This window comes from Perca fluviatilis, chromosome 6 (assembly GCF_010015445.1).
Source record: "Perca fluviatilis chromosome 6, GENO_Pfluv_1.0, whole genome shotgun sequence".
Taxonomy (NCBI): Eukaryota; Metazoa; Chordata; class Actinopteri; order Perciformes; family Percidae; genus Perca; species Perca fluviatilis.
Window position 1 is genome coordinate 40,577,072 of NC_053117.1, and position 20,000 is coordinate 40,597,071.

General features: G+C 42.1%; 1 protein-coding gene across 1 annotated transcript in view; it reads left to right on the forward strand.

Annotated features, from left to right (window-relative positions):
* The window catches only part of snrnp200 (small nuclear ribonucleoprotein 200 (U5)), a 76,100-nt gene that overhangs the window by 11,002 nt on the left and 45,098 nt on the right, over positions 1-20,000 (forward strand). The window contains exons 6-18 of the mRNA XM_039804395.1: positions 172-270; positions 1,486-1,638; positions 3,570-3,669; positions 4,655-4,791; positions 6,999-7,070; positions 7,840-8,013; positions 9,972-10,109; positions 11,358-11,513; positions 15,063-15,233; positions 16,158-16,351; positions 17,226-17,349; positions 18,377-18,526; positions 18,628-18,870. Coding sequence (XP_039660329.1) covers positions 172-270; positions 1,486-1,638; positions 3,570-3,669; positions 4,655-4,791; positions 6,999-7,070; positions 7,840-8,013; positions 9,972-10,109; positions 11,358-11,513; positions 15,063-15,233; positions 16,158-16,351; positions 17,226-17,349; positions 18,377-18,526; positions 18,628-18,870 — 1,911 coding nt within the window. The remainder of the gene's footprint in view (positions 1-171; positions 271-1,485; positions 1,639-3,569; positions 3,670-4,654; positions 4,792-6,998; positions 7,071-7,839; positions 8,014-9,971; positions 10,110-11,357; positions 11,514-15,062; positions 15,234-16,157; positions 16,352-17,225; positions 17,350-18,376; positions 18,527-18,627; positions 18,871-20,000) is intronic.

Consider the following 20,000-nt stretch of genomic DNA (forward strand, 5'->3'; position numbering starts at 1 on the left):
AAACTTTTGGCCTGTACTGTAAGTTGACTAAGACCAAAACGACCGATTAGTCGACTACTCCACTAAGATGAGCAGCCCTAGTAAATACATAGAAACAAATATCTCCAAAACAAGTGGATTAAAACTGACGTTACGTACCTAGTCGCTGACTTTCTTTTCCTTGTGATTCAGGAGGGCGATGAAGACCAGTTTGGAGAAGTCCGAGACGAACACTCGGATGAAGACAGCGAGGGAGAGGAGGCTGGAGTGGGCTGCGCTCTTTCAGCCAATGTAAGTGCAGCATCTGAATCTATAACCGTACCGAATTTAACCAGATTTGGCTGTGAGCCGAGGCCTGTACTACGAAGCAGTTGAGGGCAATTGTGCAGCTTGTATTTACCTTCACAAAAGTTCTCGTTTAGCCGCTGACGGACTCAGATTATTATTCTAAGTGTCTGACAACATTATGGGATGGATTTCTAAGGAGGTTGACCTTTCTGTTAAAGAGTAAGATCCTTTTTTGAAACATAAAAACATCGGCGAAAATTTGCGTTCGCTAAACCCACCAGACTCCATGTAAATAATCAGGACTTTTAGCGTGTATAGAGCCAGCATATCTCCACCAGACTCCATGTAAATAATCAGGACTTTTAGCGTGTACAGAGCCAGCATATGTCCACCAGACTCCATGTAAATAATCAGGACTTTTAGCGTGTATAGAGCCCGCATATCTCCACCAGACTCCATGTAAATAATCAGGACTTTTAGCGTGTATAGAGCCAGAATATCTCCACCAGACTCCATGTAAATAATCAGGACTTTTAGCGTGTACAGAGCCAGCATATCTCCACCAGACTCCATGTAAATAAACAGTAATTTTAGCATCGTAAAACACACTTCATTCAAAGTCGCCGGAACAAAATATGAACAAAAAAACTATGAAAAGCCGTTTTGGGTCGTCTTTCCACTGTTATAACCATCAGAACTCTAGTTTTGGTTGAAATAAACACACAGATTTACATGTGAACATATGTTGGCTCTATACACGCTAAAAGTACTGCTTTTTTAAATGGACCCTGGTGGGTTTAGTGCTAGCAACTTCAGAGCTGTTTGTGGTTAAACAAAAAGGTCTCAAAGAGGTTTTAAAGGTCTACCTCTGTAGGGATCCTTTCCATAATGTTGTCAGACACTTAGAATAATAATCTGAGTCTGTCAGCAGCAAAAACAGAACTGTGAAGGTAAATACAAGCTGGACAATTGTCCTATTAACTCACATTGCAGCTTGTTTCTCCGCTGCCGACTGCAGCGATCTCTCTTAATACAGGACCACTGTCAGAGATGGTTGTTCCCATCAGTCACTCAGACACAGAAACACAGGAACATATAGGGTCCAGGTCCCTTTTAAACCTGGAGACTGATGGATGCGAATTGCTTATGAGTTTAACTTTATGTCTTTTTTCAACATGTTCAATAAAACCGAAAGTTAACAAATGTCTCTTCATCCAGCTCGGGGCCACAGGCGACGTGATGACCGTGAAGAAGAAGGACCTCCATCCTCGAGACATCGACGCCTTCTGGCTCCAGCGCCAGCTCAGCCGTTTCTACGACGATGCCATCGTCTCCCAAAAGAAGGCTGACGAAGTCCTAGAAATCCTCAAGGTACGCCTGGCGTCTGGGCTGCTGTGACCTTCTACATGTCAGGGCCGAGCCGTATATATCGGTCAGGGCTGTCATTCTTCCTCCACAGTACCACACACACATGCATAAATAAATATGGTTTTGCCTGTATATGTTTGAGGTAAACATTGTTTACCTATTTAATATGTAGTGGCAGGTCTACCAAAAACAAGAGGTGGACAGCTTGTGTGTTTAAACGTCTGAAGTGTGTGTGTGTGTGTGTGTGTGTGTGTGTGTGTGTGTGTGTCTGTGTGTGAGTGAGAGTCTGTGTGTATATGTGTGTGAGCGAGAGTGTGTGTGTGTGTGTCTCTGTGAGTGTGAGTGAGAGTCTGTGTGTGTGTGTGTATATGTGTGTGAGCGAGGTGTGTGTGTGTGTGTCTCTGTGAGTGTGTGTGTGAGTCTGTGTGTGTGTGTGTGTGTGTATATGTGTGTGAGCGAGAGTGTGTGTGTGTGTCTCTGTCTGTGTGTGTGTGTCTCTGTGTGTGAGCGAGAGTGTGTGTGTGTCTCTGTGAGAGTGTGTGTGTCTCTGTGTATATGTATGTGTGTGAGTGAGTGAGAGAGTTTGTGTGTGAGTGTCTGTGTGTGTCTGTGTGTGTGTGTGTGTGTGTGTGTGTGAGAGAGTCTGTGTGTGTGTCTCTGCGTGTATATGTGTGTGTGAGCGAGAGTGAGTCTGTGTGTGTATGTGTCTCTGTGTGTGTGTGTGTGTGTGTGTGTGTGTGTGTGAGCGAGAGTGTGTGTGTGAGCGAGAGTGTGTGTGTGAGTGAGTCTGTGTGTATATGTATGTGTGAGTGAGTGAGTTTGTGTGTGTGTGTCTGTGTGTGATTGAGAGTCAGTGTGTGTGTCTGTGTATATGTGTGTGTGAGCGAGAGTGTGTGTGTGTGTGTGTGAGCGAGAGTGTGTGTGTGTGAGCGAGAGTGTGTGTGTGTGTGTGTGTGTAGTGAGTGTGTGTGTGTGTGAGCGAGAGTGTGTGTGTGTGTGTGCGAGTGTCTGTGTGATTGAGAGTCTGTGTGTGAGTGAGTGAGAGTTTGTGTGTGTGTGTGAGTGAGTGTGTATGATTGAGAGAGTGTGTGTGTGTGTCTCTGTGTGTGTGATTGAGAGTGTGTGTGTCTCTGTGTGTGTGTGTGTGTGAGAGAGAGACAAAACGCGATTATGCGATCGAGAAAATAACGCATAATCAGCCAAAGTCCGCATTTTTTTCAATAAAGCCGCACTTTCGGCACATAAATTGCAGATTTCCGTGCAAAATATGCGGTGCTCGCATGATTTCATAACCCCCGCATTTTCATTGCAAAAAAGTCCCGTAACATATCTCAGCAGAAAGTAGAAAAATGTTGCGTTTACCTCACACAAGAGCAGCAATTTTCCCTTGTTGCCATGGGAACGTTATGAAGTGACGTCATTATTCATCAAACTGCAGCTTTTGCAAGTTCCTGCAGTTTTATCGCATAAAATTGCATAAATATCATATATAGCATATTCCATCGCATTTTTTAAGAAAACGTGTCTCATAATCAAGGATTTTTGCCCCGCAACAATCACATAAAAGAAGCTCAGCATTTTTGTGGAAGGACTGGTTAAAATGTAAGTTATATTTTTGTGGAAGGACTGGTTAAAATGTAAGTTATATTTTTGTGGAAGGACTGGTTAAAATGTAAGTTATATTTTTGTGGAAGGACTGGTTAAAATGTAAGTTATAAAGCCTGTTACCCAGAATGGGAAGTCTCTGTTCAGATGAAGTGTTTTATTTGTGGTTCAGGCTCAGGTTGAACCTCCGGCGCGGGTGAGAGATGTCATCCGATTATGAAAGTTTATTAAAAATGCAGCATAGTGCCGGTGCAAATGTTTCCTGGCTCACCTGTTTGTCTGTCTGTCTGTCTGTCTGTCTGTCTGTCTGTCTGTCTGTGTTTCCGCAGACCGCCAGCGATGACCGAGAGTGTGAGAACCAGCTGGTGCTGCTGCTGGGCTTCAACACCTTCGATTTCATCAAAATCCTCCGCCAGCATCGCCGCATGAGTAAGTCCTTTCAGATCCTTGGTAATCACAGCGCGGGAATGTAACTAAGTACATTTACTCCAGTATACTGTATACTTCAGTACCAAATGTTGAGGTACTTGTACTTTACTTGAGTCTTTTCTTTTCATATCACTTTCTACTTCTACTATAAAGTTACTAGTAAAGTTATTATAAAGTAAACTAGCCAACAATATGACGGCCTACAAGTCCAGCTGGAAGACCGAGAGAAAGAGAAAGAAAGGAACGAGAGAGAAAGAAAGGAACGAGAGAGAAAGAAAGGAACGAGAGAGACAGGAAGGAACGAGAGAGACAGGAAGGAACGAGAGAGACAGGAAGGAACGAGAGAGACAGGAAGGAACGAGAGAGACAGAAAGGAACGAGAGAGACAGGAAGGAACGAGAGACAGAAAGGAACGAGAGAGACAGAAAGGAACGAGAGAGACAGGAAGGAACGAGAGAGACAGAAAGGAAGGAGAGAGAAAGGAAGGAAGGAGAGAGACAGAAAGGAAGGAAGGAGAGAGACAGAAAGGAAAGAAGGAGAGAGACAGAAAGGAAAGAAGGAGAGAGACAGAAAGGAAAGAAGGAGACGGAAAGGAAAGAAGGAGACGGAAAAGGAAAGAGACAGAAAGGAACGAAAGAAACCGAAGACGAGACAAAGACAGAGACAAGAAAGAGACAGAAAGTAAAGAGACAGAAGGTAAAGAAAAGAGACAGAAGGAGACAGAAGTGAAGTTGATTGACTGTTTGGATAGTTTCCACTTTCTGCAACATGAGGATTCTTCTTTACTGTTAATCCTTTAACTACATCCTCCTGATGGTCCTTACACACTGTTACTGAAGTCACATTTTCACTGCAGGACTTTAACTAGTAACAGAGTATTATTACAGTGTGGTATTAGTACTTGTACTGCAGTAAAGGATCTGAATACCTTTTCCAGCGCTGGTTAATCCCCTTCTTTCTTTCTCTCTTTCTCTGTGACTACCAGTCCAGTATTGTACCATGCTGGCGAGCGCTCAGAGCGAGGCGGAGAAGGAGCGCATCACAGGAAAGATGGAGTCTGACCAGGAGCTGTCGAAGATCCTGTACCAGCTGCAGGAGACGGAGAAGGAGGACATCATCCGGGTACACAAGTTACTGATATACGTCTCAGACAGTTTCCTGTCCCAGAGGAGAGGAGACACTAGAACAACTTCACATTTAACAAGCTGACATCACACATCTTTGACTTTTCTTTCATAAAAAAAAAAATGACTCGAATCGAATATCAAAAACAGTTGGAGATTAATTTAATAGTAGACAACTAATCGACACACGCACAGACACACACACACACACACACACACACACACACACACACTCACTCAGTGTACCAAGACCTACACACACACACACACACACACACACACACACTCACTCAGTGTACCAAGACCTACACACAGACACACACACACACACGCATACGCACGCACATACACACACACAGTCACACAAACTCTCTCACACACACACACTCTGTGTATCAAAACCTACACACAGACAAGCATACGCATGCACATACACACACATACACACACAGTCACACAGACAAACTACACACACACACACACACTCTGTGTACCAAAACCTACACGCATACGCACGCACACACACTCACACAGACTCAGTGTACCAAAACTTACAGACACACTCTCTCTCTCTCTCTCTCTGTCTCTCTCTCTGTCTCTCTCTCTCTCTCTGTCTCTCTCTGTCTCTCTCTCTCTCGGTCTCTCTCTCTCTCTGTCTCTCTCTCTGTCTCTCTCTCTCTCTGTCTCTCTCTCTCTGTCTCTCTGTCTCTCTCTCTCTCTGTCTCTCTCTCTCTCTCTCTGTCTCTTTTTCTCTTCTCTCTGTCTCTCTCTCTGTCTCTCTCTCTCTGTCTCTTTTCTCTCTCTCACTGTCTCTCTCTCCTGTCTCTCTGTCTCTTTTCTCCTCTCTCTGCAGTGCTCTCTCTCTGGTCTCTCTCTCTCTGTCTCTCTGTCTCTGCCTCTGTCTCTCTCTCTCTCTGCCTCTGTCTCTTTTTTCTCTCCTCACTCTGTGCTGCATTATATACCAAATATATATATATACTCTCTCTCTGTCCTGCTCTCTCTGTCTCTTTCTCTCTGTCTCTCTCTCTGTCTCTCTCTCTGTCTCTCTCTGTCTCTCTCTCTCTCTGTCTCTTTCTCTCTCTCTGTCTCTCTCTCTCTGTCCTCTCTCTCTCTCTCTGTGTCTCTGTCTCTCTTTCTCTGTCTCTCTCTCTCTGTCTCTGTCTCTCTCTCTGTCCTCTCTGTCTCTCTCTCTCTGTCTCTCTCTGTCTCTGTCTCCCTCTCTCTCTGTCTCTCTCTCTCTCTCTCTGTCCTCTCTCTCTGTCTCTCTCTCTGTCCTCTCTGTCTCTCTCTCTCTGTCTCTCTCTGGCCCTCTCACTACTCTCTCTCTCTCTGTCTCTCTCTCTCTCTCTCTCTCTCTCTCTATTACTCTCTCTCTCTCTGTCTCTCTTTCTGTCCCTCTCTCTCTCTCTCTCTGTCTCTCTCTCTCTCTCTCTCTCTCTCTATACTATATATATATATATATACTCTCTCTGTCTTTATACTCTCTGTCCTGCTGTCTCTCTGTCTCTCTCTCTCTGTCTCTGTCTCTGCTCTGTGCATATAGCACTATATATACTCTGTCTCTCTCTCTCTGTCTCTCTCTCTCTGATATATATATATACTCTCTGTCTCTCTCTGTCTCTGTCTCTCTCTCTGTATATATATATAACATATCTCTGTCTCTCTCTCTCTGCCTCTCTCTATATATATATCTCTCTCTGTCTGCATATATATATATATATATATATATATATACTCTCTCACAATATATACTCTCTCTCTCTCTCTCTCTGTCCACTATCTCTCTCTCTCTCTCTCTCTGTCTCTCTCTCTCTGTCTCTCCTCTCTCTCTCTCTCTGTCTCTCTCTGTTATCTCTCTCTCCTCTCTCTCTCTGTCTCTCTTTCTCTCTCTCTCTCTCTCTCTCTCTCTCTCTGTCTCTCTCTCTCTCTCTCTCTCTCTCTCTCTCTCTCTGTCTCTCTCTCTCTCTCTCTCTCTCTCTCTCTCTCTCTCTCTCTCTCTCTCCCACACACACACACACACACACACACACACACACACACACACACACACACACACACACACGTACCAAAACCTACACACACTCTCACACAGACAGACATATGAGCATTCTGACAGTGATGGGTGATGATACTCAACACCTCCCACTCCTCTCTAACTAATGGATGAGTCTCGTCTGATATTCATGTGTTTTTGGGTGTTTTTAGGAGGAGCGATCTCGCCGGGAGAGGTTGAGGAAGTCTCGCGCTGACGACGCCATGGACGTCGACCACGGAGAGGTAAATGACGCTCGCGTATCGTCTGCGATCACGCGAGCTGCCTGGTTATGTTCGCTATAAGCTAACCTGAGATTACTAACCCTGAAGTCCGATTACTCGTTGACTTCTGGAAAGAACTAGTTAAATAAATCAACAGTAAAAAAAACAACACATACAACTGTGAAATTTGCCCTAATACTTGTCCTATTTCAACCTTATTTTTTCATTCAGAACACGACAGAAAATCAGAGCTAAATAATTGTTTTTTCTCGATTTATTCTGTTTTTGTGCACAGCAAAAAGAGATGTTTAAAAATGACACATGTGTAGTCCCTGAACACACTCACCACATGTGTTAAAATTCTACACGTTGTGTCATTTTTAACACATCTCTTTTTGCAGTGTACAGTTTCCTACATCCATTTTAAATCTCTGTTTTAAGAAATCATTAGTGGGATAAATCCTATTCATATTTTTTAATTGCATTTCTTTCACCTTTGGCGGGACAGGAAATTTTAAGTATTTACATCTAATTTTTTTTATTGTCTCCTTACCGAAGTCTTTGAGAATACACTGCAAAAAGAGATGAGACATCTCTTGTGTTAAAAAATGACACAACGTGTGTAGAATTTAAAACGTGTGGTGAGTGTGTTCAGTTCAGGGACAACACATGTTGTCATTTTTAATACATCTCTTTCTGCAGTGTGATCGTTGGGAGCAGAAATCATAATCACGATTTTAAATTTCAATTAATTGCACAGCCCTGACGTGTTGTTCTGTTTGTGGCGCAGTCGATGGCCCCCAGACAGCTGCTGGACCTCGACGACCTGGCCTTCACCCAGGGGAGCCACTTCATGGCCAACAAGCGCTGCCAGCTGCCGGACGGCTCGTTTCGCAAACAGCGCAAAGGTTACGAAGAAGTCCACGTGCCCGCCCTCAAGCCCAAGCCCTTTGCTGACGATGAGGTCTGTTGCATTTTTGTGTCTCATTACGGAAAACTTAGCCAGCTTTGGGAAAAAAAAAAAAAAACGCTCTGGGATGTTTGCATTTCTTTAAATCGGGGCTTCTCAAAAGTCCGATTTAAGGTCTGCATCTCATTAAATGAACTGATACGTGGTTAAGCCTCATTGGCTGTTAGCAGTGTATCTCCGTGTGTATTTCGTCCACAGCAATCCCACCAGTCAGTCCCAAAAGCTCCCAGTTAGAGAGGAAATGTCCTAAACATATCCTTTATAAAACCTCCCAGTTAGAGAGGAAATGACCTAAACATATTCTTTATAAAACCTCCCAGTTAGAGAGGAAATGATCTAAACATATTCTTTATAAAACCTCCCAGTTAGAGAGGAAATGATCTAAACATATTCTTTATAAAACCTCCCAGTTAGAGAGGAAATGCTCATATACATTAGACAGGTCCCTATATAGTAATGCTCTCATATACATTAGACAGGTCCCTATATAGTAATACTCTCTCATATACATTAGACAGGTCCCTATATAGTAATGCTCTCATATACATTAGACAGGTCCCTATATAGTAATACTCTCACATACATTAGACAGGTCCCTATATAGTAATGCTCTCATATACATTAGACAGGTCCCTATATAGTAATACTCTCACATACATTAGACAGGTCCCTATATAGTAATGCTCTCATATACATTAGACAGGTCCCTATATAATAATACTCTCATATACATTAGACAGGTCCCTATATAGTAATACTCTCATATACATTAGACAGGTCCATATATAGTAATGCTCTCATATACATTAGACAGGTCCCTATATAGTAATGCTCTCATATACATTAGACAGGTCCCTATATAGTAATGCTCTCATATACATTAGACAGGTCCCTATATAGTAATACTCTCATATACATTAGACAGGTCCCTATATAGTAATGCTCTCATATACATTAGACAGGTCCCTATATAGTAATACTCTCTCATAAACATTAGACAGGTCCCTATATAGTAATGCTCTCACATACATTAGACAGGTCCCTATATAGTAATACTCTCTCATAAACATTAGACAGGTCCCTATATAGTAATACTCTCTAATATACATTAGACAGGTCCCTATATAGTAATACTCTCTCATAAACATTAGACAGGTCCCTATATAGTAATACTCTCTCATATACATTAGACAGGTCCCTATATAGTAATGCTCTCATATACATTAGACAGGTCCCTATATAGTAATGCTCTATACATTAGACAGGTCCCTATATAGTAATGCTCTCATATACATTAGACAGGTCCCTATATAGTAATGCTCTCATATACATTAGACAGGTCCCTATATAGTAATACTCTCATATACATTAGACAGGTCCCTATATAGTAATGCTCTCATATACATTAGACAGGTCCCTATATAGTAATGCTCTCATAAACATTAGACAGGTCCCTATATAGTAATGTTCTCATATACATTAGACAGGTCCCTATATAGTAATACTCTCTCATAAACATTAGACAGGTCCCTATATAGTAATACTCTCTCATATACATTAGACAGGTCCCTATATAGTAATGCTCTCATATACATTAGACAGGTCCCTATATAGTAATGCTCTCATATACATTAGACAGGTCCCTATATAGTAATGCTCTCATATACATTAGACAGGTCCCTATATAGTAATGCTCTCATATACATTAGACAGGTCCCTATATAGTAATACTCTTATATACATTAGACAGGTCCCTATATAGTAATACTCTTATATACATTAGACAGGTCCCTATATAGTAATACTCTTATATACATTAGACAGGTCCCTATATAGTAATACTCTTATATACATTAGACAGGTCCCTATATAGTAAGCACATTAACTACTCTACTACTCTACATGTGTAGATGTGTCCGTGTCCTTCATTCAGCATTTGGTTGTGTCTTCAGGTGCTCGTTCCCATCGAGAAGCTGCCGAAATATGCGCAGGCTGGATTTGAAGGGTTCAAAACCCTGAACCGCATCCAGAGCAAACTGTACAAGACGACCCTGGAGACAGACGAGAACCTGCTCGTGTGTGCGCCTACGGTAAGCAAACTTCAGTCCAAGCTAAAAAGTTTTCTGACTGGTTTTTCCCAATGTTATTGCATGGTAAGTTAGTGAATTAAATCAGCAATGGCTTAAAGGTCCCATGACATGGTGCTCTTTGAAGTCTCTTTTATATAGACCTTAGTGGTCCCCTAATACTGTATCTGAAGTCTCTTTTATATAGACCTTAGTGGTCCCCTAATACTGTATCTGAAGTCTCTTTTATATAGACCTTAGTGGTCCCCTAATACTGTATCTGAAGTCTCTTTTATATAGACCTTAGTGGTCCCCTAATACTGTATCTGAAGTCTCTTTTATATAGACCTTAGTGGTCCCCTAATACTGTATCTGAAGTATCTTTTATATAGGCCTTAGTGGTCCCCTAATACTGTATCTGAAGTCTCTTTATATAGACCTTAGTGGTCCCCTAATACTGTATCTGAAGTCTCTTTTATATAGACCTTAGTGGTCCCCTAATACTGTATCTGAAATCTCTTATATAGACCTTAGTGGTCCCCTAATACTGTATCTGAAGTCTCTTTTATATAGGCCTTAGTGGTCCCCTAATACTGTATCTGAAGTCTCTTTTATGTAGACCTTAGTGGTCCCCTAATACTGTATCTGAAATCTCTTATATAGACCTTAGTGGTCCCCTAATACTGTATCTGAAGTCTCTTTTTATATAGACCTTAGTGGTCCCCTAATACTGTATCTGAAGTCTCTTTTATATAGACCTTAGTGGTCCCCTAATACTGTATCTGAAGTCTCTTTTATATAGGCCTTAGTGGTCCCCTAATACTGTATCTGAAGTCTCTTTTATGTAGACCTTAGTGGTCCCCTAATACTGTATCTGAAGTCTCTTTTATATAGACCTTAGTGGTCCCCTAATACTGTATCTGAAGTCTCTTTTATATAGACCTTAGTGGTCCCCTAATACTGTATCTGAAGTCTCTTTTATATAGGCCTTAGTGGTCCCCTAATACTGTATCTGAAGTCTCTTTTATGTAGACCTTAGTGGTCCCCTAATACTGTATCTGAAGCCTCTTTTATGTAGACCTTAGTGGTCCCCTAATACTGTATCTGAAGTCTCTTTTATGTAGACCTTAGTGGTCCCCTAATACTGTATCTGAAGTCTCTTTTATGTAGACCTTAGTGGTCCCCTAATACTGTATCTGAAGTCTCTTTTATGTAGACCTTAGTGGTCCCCTAATACGAGACCTTTAATGTGGTTGTTCTTTGTGCTCACAGGGAGCCGGTAAGACCAACGTGGCTCTGATGGCGATGCTGAGAGAGATCGGAAAGCACATAAACCTGGACGGGACCATCAACGTGGACGACTTCAAAATCATCTACATTGCTCCGATGCGTTCACTGGTACAGGAGATGGTGGGAAGTTTCAGCAAGGTGAGCCACAGCTCTTGTCCTGCACAGATTTACATACATTTAACTTCAAGTTACTGTGTGATTTACTTGTCTCTGTTACTTTCTTACTTTACTTAACCCCCTAAAAGTCGACGAATAAGTACTTCATGTCAGTGGTTCTAAAACTTTTTTTTTTTTCAATAATGTACCCAATTTGCGGGACAGAAAGCCGAGCACAGAAACAAAATAAAACATCCCTTTAATTTTCAAAATAAAATCCAGCGTGCTCTCCCTGCTACTACACCTTGAACACACAGCACAGAGCTGTTCCCCCTCTACTCCTCTGGATGGAAACTAACTGGTGCTGGTTTTGTGGTTCTATTCTGCGTGAATTCGCGAGATCTCGTTGGGTCCTCGTGAGATCTCGTTGGGGGTCCTCGTGACTTCAGCTGTCAGTCGTGGCCGCAGCCGTGCCGCGACAAATCCGGACCTGGTGGTTATTGACGGACGGCAGAGCACGCAGCGGAGCCGGTCCACAGCCTGTAAATGAGGAGTTAGGGATGTAAAGGACGTGGCCGGGTTAGCTCAGTTGGTAGAGCAGGCGCCCATATATAGAGGTTGACCCCTCGATGCATGTCGTCCATCCCTCTCTCTCTCCCCCTTCATGTCTTCAGCTGTCCTGTGGAAATAAAGGCCTAAAAATACCCCCATAAAAAGATGTAAAGGACAAGAGTGTTACGGATTTCTTTTTTCATAGTGAACTAGAGCTGCTCTCTCTTAGTCGATTAGTCGACTAATCGACTAATCGTTGGTTTTGGTCTTAGTCAGCTTAGATCTCTTTAGTCCATTAGTCATGTCTGATGCTGTTTTCATGCTGAATGACTTATTTCCAAGAAACGTACGAGCACATCTCTGGTAAACACAAGAATTAAAGTGGTGCTTTTAGCACGACTTTGCGGAGAAACTCGACAGATCTGTCGATTAAATCAACTAATCGATCAGTCGGTACGATTGAATGAGCGTTAGTCGACTAAAAATTTCTTCAATCGAGCACAGCCCTATAGTTCAAGTTCATTTATTTATATAGCACATTTAAACAGCTGCTAGACAGACCAAAGTGCTTTACAGAGCAAGCATGTATAAACATAAAACCAGCAAGACAAAGCAAAAACACGGAATAAAAACAACAAAGCTAAGAGCAACCTTAAAACACAGACTCAAGTATACAAAAGAAGGACCACCCTAAAGAGGAAATCAATACGCTAATAAGAATAAGTAGGTTTTTACCAACGACTTGAAGATAGCAAGGCTGGGGGCTGTTCTAATCTCTAAAGGCAGGGAGTTCCACAGACCCGCTCCCCTCTCTGCTTTAGTCTGACACGAGGGACTACCAGCAGAGCCTGGTCGTGTGATCTTACGGTAGGGTTCCAACGAATTTCGGCCAACGAAAGTTTGCCTCGGGGGCGTGGTTGCAAAAACAACACGCAAGTCCGCTACATGTTTCAACCATCGGTAAAACGTTAGCTCATAAATGCTCTGGTAACCTGGCTATGTAGCCTAGCTGCCTTGCTATGCTTACAATGAAATGCAATGTCCGAACATGCTAGCGGTTGACCTGTCGGCTAGCTGAATCATTTTGAGTGTTTAAACTATCTCCAGTGGTCTGTTTGGTGGTGTGTGTTCGCCCTGTTTAAGTTCGTGTGACATATAAACAACAATCCGTGTTGCTACAAGCGTCAATGTTCGCAACAAAAAACAAAACATGTAATCAAACAAATGCACAAGTAGCCTAGCTAGCTAGCTGCCTGGCTAGGCTACAATGAAATCCAATGTCCGAACATGCTAGCGATTAGCCTGTCGGCTAGCTGAAAAGTTTGAGCGTTTAAACTAACATATACAGTTGTCTATTTAGTGGTGTATGTGCCCTAACTAAGTCTGTGTGTCGTATAAAACACAATTCGTGTTGATAGAAGTACCGATGTTCGTGTAGAAACATTTTAATCGCATCAAAATTTTCATGATACGGCGCTGATAACCTCCGCCATCTTTTTTTGTAACTCCCACCTCCAAACACAAACACACGGACCCGATTGGTTCTCGAGTGGTCCTCATTTGAATAAAGTTAAACTTTTTCAATTTTATTTCGCTCCCCTCGGCGATTCGCTCTCATCGGCGAAATGTGCAACTGTACATTTGTTATGTTGTATTATGTTATGTTGTGTTATGTTATGTTGTATTGTGTTGTGTTGTGTTATGTTATGTTGTATTGTGTTATGTTGTGTTATGTTATGTTGTGTTATGTTATGTTGTATTGTGTTATGTTGTGTTATGTTATGTTGTATTGTGTTGTGTTATGTTATGTTGTATTGTGTTATGTTGTGTTATGTTATGTTGTATTGTGTTATGTTGTGTTATGTTATGTTGTGTTATGTTGTGTTGTGTTGTGTTGTGTTATGTTGTGTTATGTTGTATTGTGTTGTGTTATGTTATGTTATGTTGTGTTGTGTTATGTTGTGTTATGTTATGTTGTATTGTGTTGTGTTATGTTATGTTGTATTGTGTTATGTTGTGTTATGTTATGTTGTGTTATGTTATGTTGTATTGTGTTATGTTGTGTTATGTTATGTTGTATTGTGTTGTGTTATGTTATGTTGTATTGTGTTATGTTGTGTTATGTTATGTTGTATTGTGTTATGTTGTGTTATGTTATGTTGTGTTATGTTATGTTGTATTGTGTTATGTTGTATTGTGTTGTGTTATGTTATGTTGTGTTATGTTGTGTTATGTTGTGTTATGTTATGTTGTGTTGTGTTGTGTTGTGTTGTGTTGTGTTGTGTTGTGTTGTGTTGTGTTGTGTTGTGTTGTGTTGTGTTGTGTTATGTTGTGTTATGTTGTGTTATGTTATGTTATGTTGTGTTGTGTTGTGTTGTGTTGTGTTGTGTTGTGTTGTGTTGTGTTGTATTGTGTTATGTTGTGTTATGTTATGTTGTATTGTGTTATGTTGTGTTATGTTGTATTGTGTTGTGTTGTGTTATGTTGTATTGTGTTATGTTGTATTGTGTTATGTTGTATTGTGTTATGTTGTGTTATGTTAGGTGCAGCAGTGCAAATGTACTGTTGTGTGCTTATGTGCTGAGGTGTTTTTTCCTGTTCCCAAACTGTTCTTATCTTAATGAGGACAGTCTGAGAGCCGCTTTTTTGTTTCCCTCCCCTCTCCTCATGTCATGCTGTATCTGCGAGAGTTAGGAGAGAGTTGTGATGGCGCCGCATATGGCGACTCGGTGTGTTTGTGCATGTTGCTTTAATGCTTTAATGTGACCTGCACCTACGATACCACGACACATCCCTCGTGTGTGTAAACATACTTGGCAATAAAGCTTTTCTGATTCTGATTCTGATCTCGCCCCAATCAGGGCGAATTTCGTCTCCATTCGACCTCAATGAGAGCAAAGCGAAATTTCGCTGTGTGGAAACCTACCGTTAGGCTTCTGGGCTATAGTGAACTACGTTTGGGTCTTGTATTTTATGTTTATTCTTCTGCACGTTGTTGGAAGTAAACCGTTTGGTTGGGTCTTTCTTTTCTCGGCGCAGCGCTTGGCCAGTTACGGCATCACGGTGTCGGAGCTGACGGGCGACCACCAGCTCTGTAAGGAGGAGATCAACGCCACTCAGATCATCGTCTGCACCCCCGAGAAATGGGACATCATCACACGGAAAGGGGGAGAGAGAACCTACACCCAGCTAGTGAGGCTCATCATCATCGTAAGTCATCGTCGTCTCACGCACGCACGCACACACACACACACACAGACACACACACACACAGACAGTCACACACACACACACACACACAGACAGTCACACACACACACACACACACACACACACACACACAGACACACACACACACACACACACACACACACACACACGCGACACAGACGCACACACACACACACTGTCAGTCAGTGAGTCAGTCAGTCACACAGACGCACACACACAGACACACACACACACACAGAGACGCACGACAGACACACACACACACACACACACACACACACAGACAGTCACACACACACACAGACGCACACACACAGACAGTCACACACAGACACACACACACGCACAGACGCACACACACACACACACACTGTCAGTCAGTCACACAGACGCACACACGCACAGACAGACACACACACACACACACAAACAGAGACGCGCACACACACACACACACACACACACACACACACACACACACACACACACACACACACACACACACAGTCTCCCACAGACACACACACAGTCTCACACACACAGAGACGCACGCACAGAGACACACACACACTGTCAGTCAGTCACACAGACAGACACACACACACATAGTCAGGCACACAGACACACACAGAGACGCACGCACAGTCAGTCAGTCACACACATACACAGTCTCCCACACACACAGTCTCACACACACACACACACAGTCTCAGACACACACACACACACACAGTCTCACACACACACACACACACAGTCTCAGACACACACACACACACACAGTCTCACACACACACACACAGAGACACACACACACACACACACACACACACACACACAGAGAGACACCATGTTGAAACCGATGTAAGTGCAGGTGATTTAACGTGACCCTGTGGCGTGCAGGATGAGATCCACCTTCTCCACGACGACCGCGGCCCGGTGCTGGAGTCCCTGGTTGCCAGGACGATCCGAAACGTGGAGCTGACCCAGGAGGACGTGCGTCTGCTCGGACTCAGCGCCACGCTGCCCAACTACGAGGACGTGGCCACCTGCCTGCGCGTTGACCCCGCAAAGGGACTCTTCTACTTCGACAACAGGTACGAGACAACAGACAGGTTTTATCCTGACTCACAATGGGCCTTTTGGGGGGCGGGGGGTGACTAGGGCTGGGCGATACGGAGAAAATCAAATATCACAATATTTTGGACCAAATACCTCGATATCGATACCGCAGTGATATTGTAGCGTTGACTGTTGGTGCTTTCACAAAATATTTACACAATGAGATTTTTGATAAATAATCATCAGTAATGTGGATCTAATGACTGAGTGGGTAAAGGTGAATAATAGAACAGTTACAACAGTCTGGTAAGTTCAGAAAAGTACATCACTTTACTGTAATGCTGCCTTTAAAACCAGGAAAAGACACTTATGCCATATGACGATGTAACGATATCCAAAATCTAGGACGATATCTAGTCTCATATCACGATATCGATATAATAGCCATATATTGCCCAGCTCTAGAGGTGACTAAGCACGACAGTAAGCATGAAGGCTCCACGTACAGTAAAGGCAGAGAGTCTGTGCCTCATTTGACAGAAATCTATATAGATTTGTCTGTTATTTCTGACAATGGGATAACCAGAAATGTTTCTTCCATAACATTGCACTTTAAATGTGTGAATTTCCCACACCAGGAGTAATTCATATTGTTCTATTTTATAGCGAGCCATTATCTTGTGTTAAATGTGGAAATGTTCTATTAAAGAAAACGATAGAAAATAAATATTTGCGTGTGCTGTAAAGTGGTTAGAAAATATTAAATCTGAATCGGCTAAAATCGGTATCTGCCTAGAAAGTTGTAATCGGTGCATCTCTACATAATGAGCCTTGGTTTGGAGACTTTCCATAACTGCTGAATGTTTTATTTTTTATTTACTCAATGTTTACATTTCTTTTGGTGTGTAGTTTCCGCCCCGTGCCTCTGGAGCAGACTTACGTCGGCATCACCGAGAAAAAGGCCATCAAGCGTTTCCAGATCATGAACGAGATTGTCTATGAAAAGATCATGGAGCATGCTGGGAAGAACCAGGTGAGTCCTCTGTGACTTGTTTTCCCACCAAGAAACGAGCGCGTTGATGCGGCGAGAGCGTGCGTGCGTGCGTGCGCCGAGAGCGAGCGTGCGCCGAGAGCGAGCGTGCGCCGAGAGCGTGCGTGCGCCGAGAGCGTGCGTGCGCCGAGAGCGAGCGTGCGCCGAGAGCGAGCGTGCGCCGAGAGAAGGCGGCGCGAGCGAAGCGTGCGTCAAAAGCATAAAAAGGCATCGGAAACGTTGTGAAAAGCGGTACAGTGTTTCCTCTAGAATTCTTCTTTTACCGTCCAGCAAATAGACGGTACCGTAGGGTGATTTAACGTCACCACTCATTTTACACACAGTTTAACAAAAAAAGATAGCTACTTTTTCCATGTTGGTTTTGAGCGATATTAATTGTGGAGAAACTCAGTTTTACAGATGGTTAATTAACTACATTTATATTGTGCTTTTCTAGTCTTAACCACCTCTCAAAGCGCACAGCTCTGTCGATTAAATCAACTAATCGATTAGTCGACAAAATCGTATAAGTGTTAGTCGACTAAGAATTTCTTTAGTCGAGGACAGCCCTATAGATTTCTTGTCGCGGCTTTCGTCAGTTTTTGTCACGTTGCGTTAGATTGAGTGACCGTTATAATCTACCGGACCGAATAGCAACACGGATTTCGGTGCCACTGAAATGCCTGCGCTTCTCTCTGATGCTCCGAAAACGCACGTTAGAGGCAACCTAAACATCGCCGCATGGCACGCTAGTAAACGCTACCCTTGGCAGCAGGTAACGTTAGCATACCGTTAGCTACCAGTGTGCAGCTGCTGTTGTCGGGAAAAACAACCCAGATGTTGCGTTCACTTGAAATTCGCCTCGCCAGCCACGTGCTGCATTCAAAGTTATTGTAAAATACTTTTTTTTTTTTTCCCCATCCAGTGGTTATTGCTATTACATAAAAAAAAAAAAATCTTTTTCAGTCCTTGTGAGTTTGTGTGTATGGTGTCTGGTTGGGCATCAGTAACGTTCATTTGTCTCCATCAGGTGCTAGTTTTTGTCCACTCCAGGAAGGAGACCGGGAAAACCGCCAGGGCCGTGAGGGACATGTGTTTGGAGAAGGACACGCTGGGTCTGTTCCTCAGGGAGGGCTCGGCTTCCACCGAAGTGTTGAGAACTGAGGCGGAGCAGTGCAAGGTGAGCCGAAACCCTGCCCCCCCCGAAACTGATCAGATTCAGAGTTTCTTTAGAGCTCGGTCCGGACTCTGTTAGACTGACACCTGAACTTTCTTTCCCAGAACCTGGAGCTGAAGGACTTGCTGCCCTACGGCTTTGCGATCCACCACGCCGGTATGACCAGAGTGGACCGTACGCTGGTGGAGGATCTGTTCGCCGATCGGCACATCCAGGTCCTGGTGTCCACGGCTACTCTGGCCTGGGGAGTCAACCTGCCGGCACACACCGTCATCATCAAGGGCACTCAGGTGTACAGCCCCGAGAAAGGCCGATGGACCGAACTCGGAGCCCTGGACATCCTGCAGGTGAGTCTGCGCTGGCTGGAAACTACTGTAGTGGGACTTTTTATATATATATAGATAAATATATAGATAGATATAGATATAGATAGATAGATATCTATAGATATAGATATAGATAGATAGATATAGATATATATAGATAGATAGATATAGATATATATAGATAGATATATAGATATAGATAGATAGATATATATAGATATAGATATAGATAGATAGATAGATAGATAGATAGATAGATAGATAGATAGATAGATAGATAGATCGATCTAGTCGACCATGCAACTTTGTGTTTTTCTGGGTCGAAATCGCAACGTTTTGTTGCTCTTTTTCTACACTTTTCTCAACGTTTTTGTCGATTTTATTCCAAAAAATGTTGTCACTTTTTTGGTGTTTTTTTTATATTTATGTTTTTGTCAATTTTTTAACAAGTTTTTTTTGTCGCTTTTCCTGATGTTTTTTTTTTTTTTTCAGTTTACTTTTTCCCAATTTTTGTCAGTTTTTCAGATTTCTTTTGTCACTTTTTTAAAATTGTCATTTTTTATTTATTTTTTAAAGTTTTTTTGGCACTTTTGGGGCATTTTTTTAATTGTCAATTTTTTTTAAACAAGTTTTTTGTCCCTTTTTGCAATGTTTTTTTTGTTCATTTTTCCCCAATTCTTTTTGTAACAACTTTTTATCACCTTTTGTGATGTTTTTTGGCACTTTTTCCAATTTCTTTTGTCACTTTTTTAAAATTATGTCATTTTTTAAAGTTTTTTAAAAGTTTTTTTTGGCACTTTTGGGGCATTTTTTTAATTGTAAATTTTTTTTAAACAATGTTTTTTTTCGTTCATTTTTCCCCAAATTCTTTTTTTAACAAGTTTTTGTCATCTTTGCCAATTTTTTTTGTCACTTTTTTGGTGTTTTTAGAAATTATGTTTAATTAAACATTTTTTGTGTCTCGTTTCCCGACCTGTTTTTTCACTTTTCCCCAATTTTTTTTTAACAAGTTTTTGTCACCTTTAGCGATGTTTTTTATGTTTGTTTTTTTTGTCATTTCCTCAAAACAATTATGGTCACTTTTTTCCAGCATTCTTTTGTCATAGTTCTGATATAAAAAGTTTTTGTAAAAGGGTCAAATTCGACCCCAG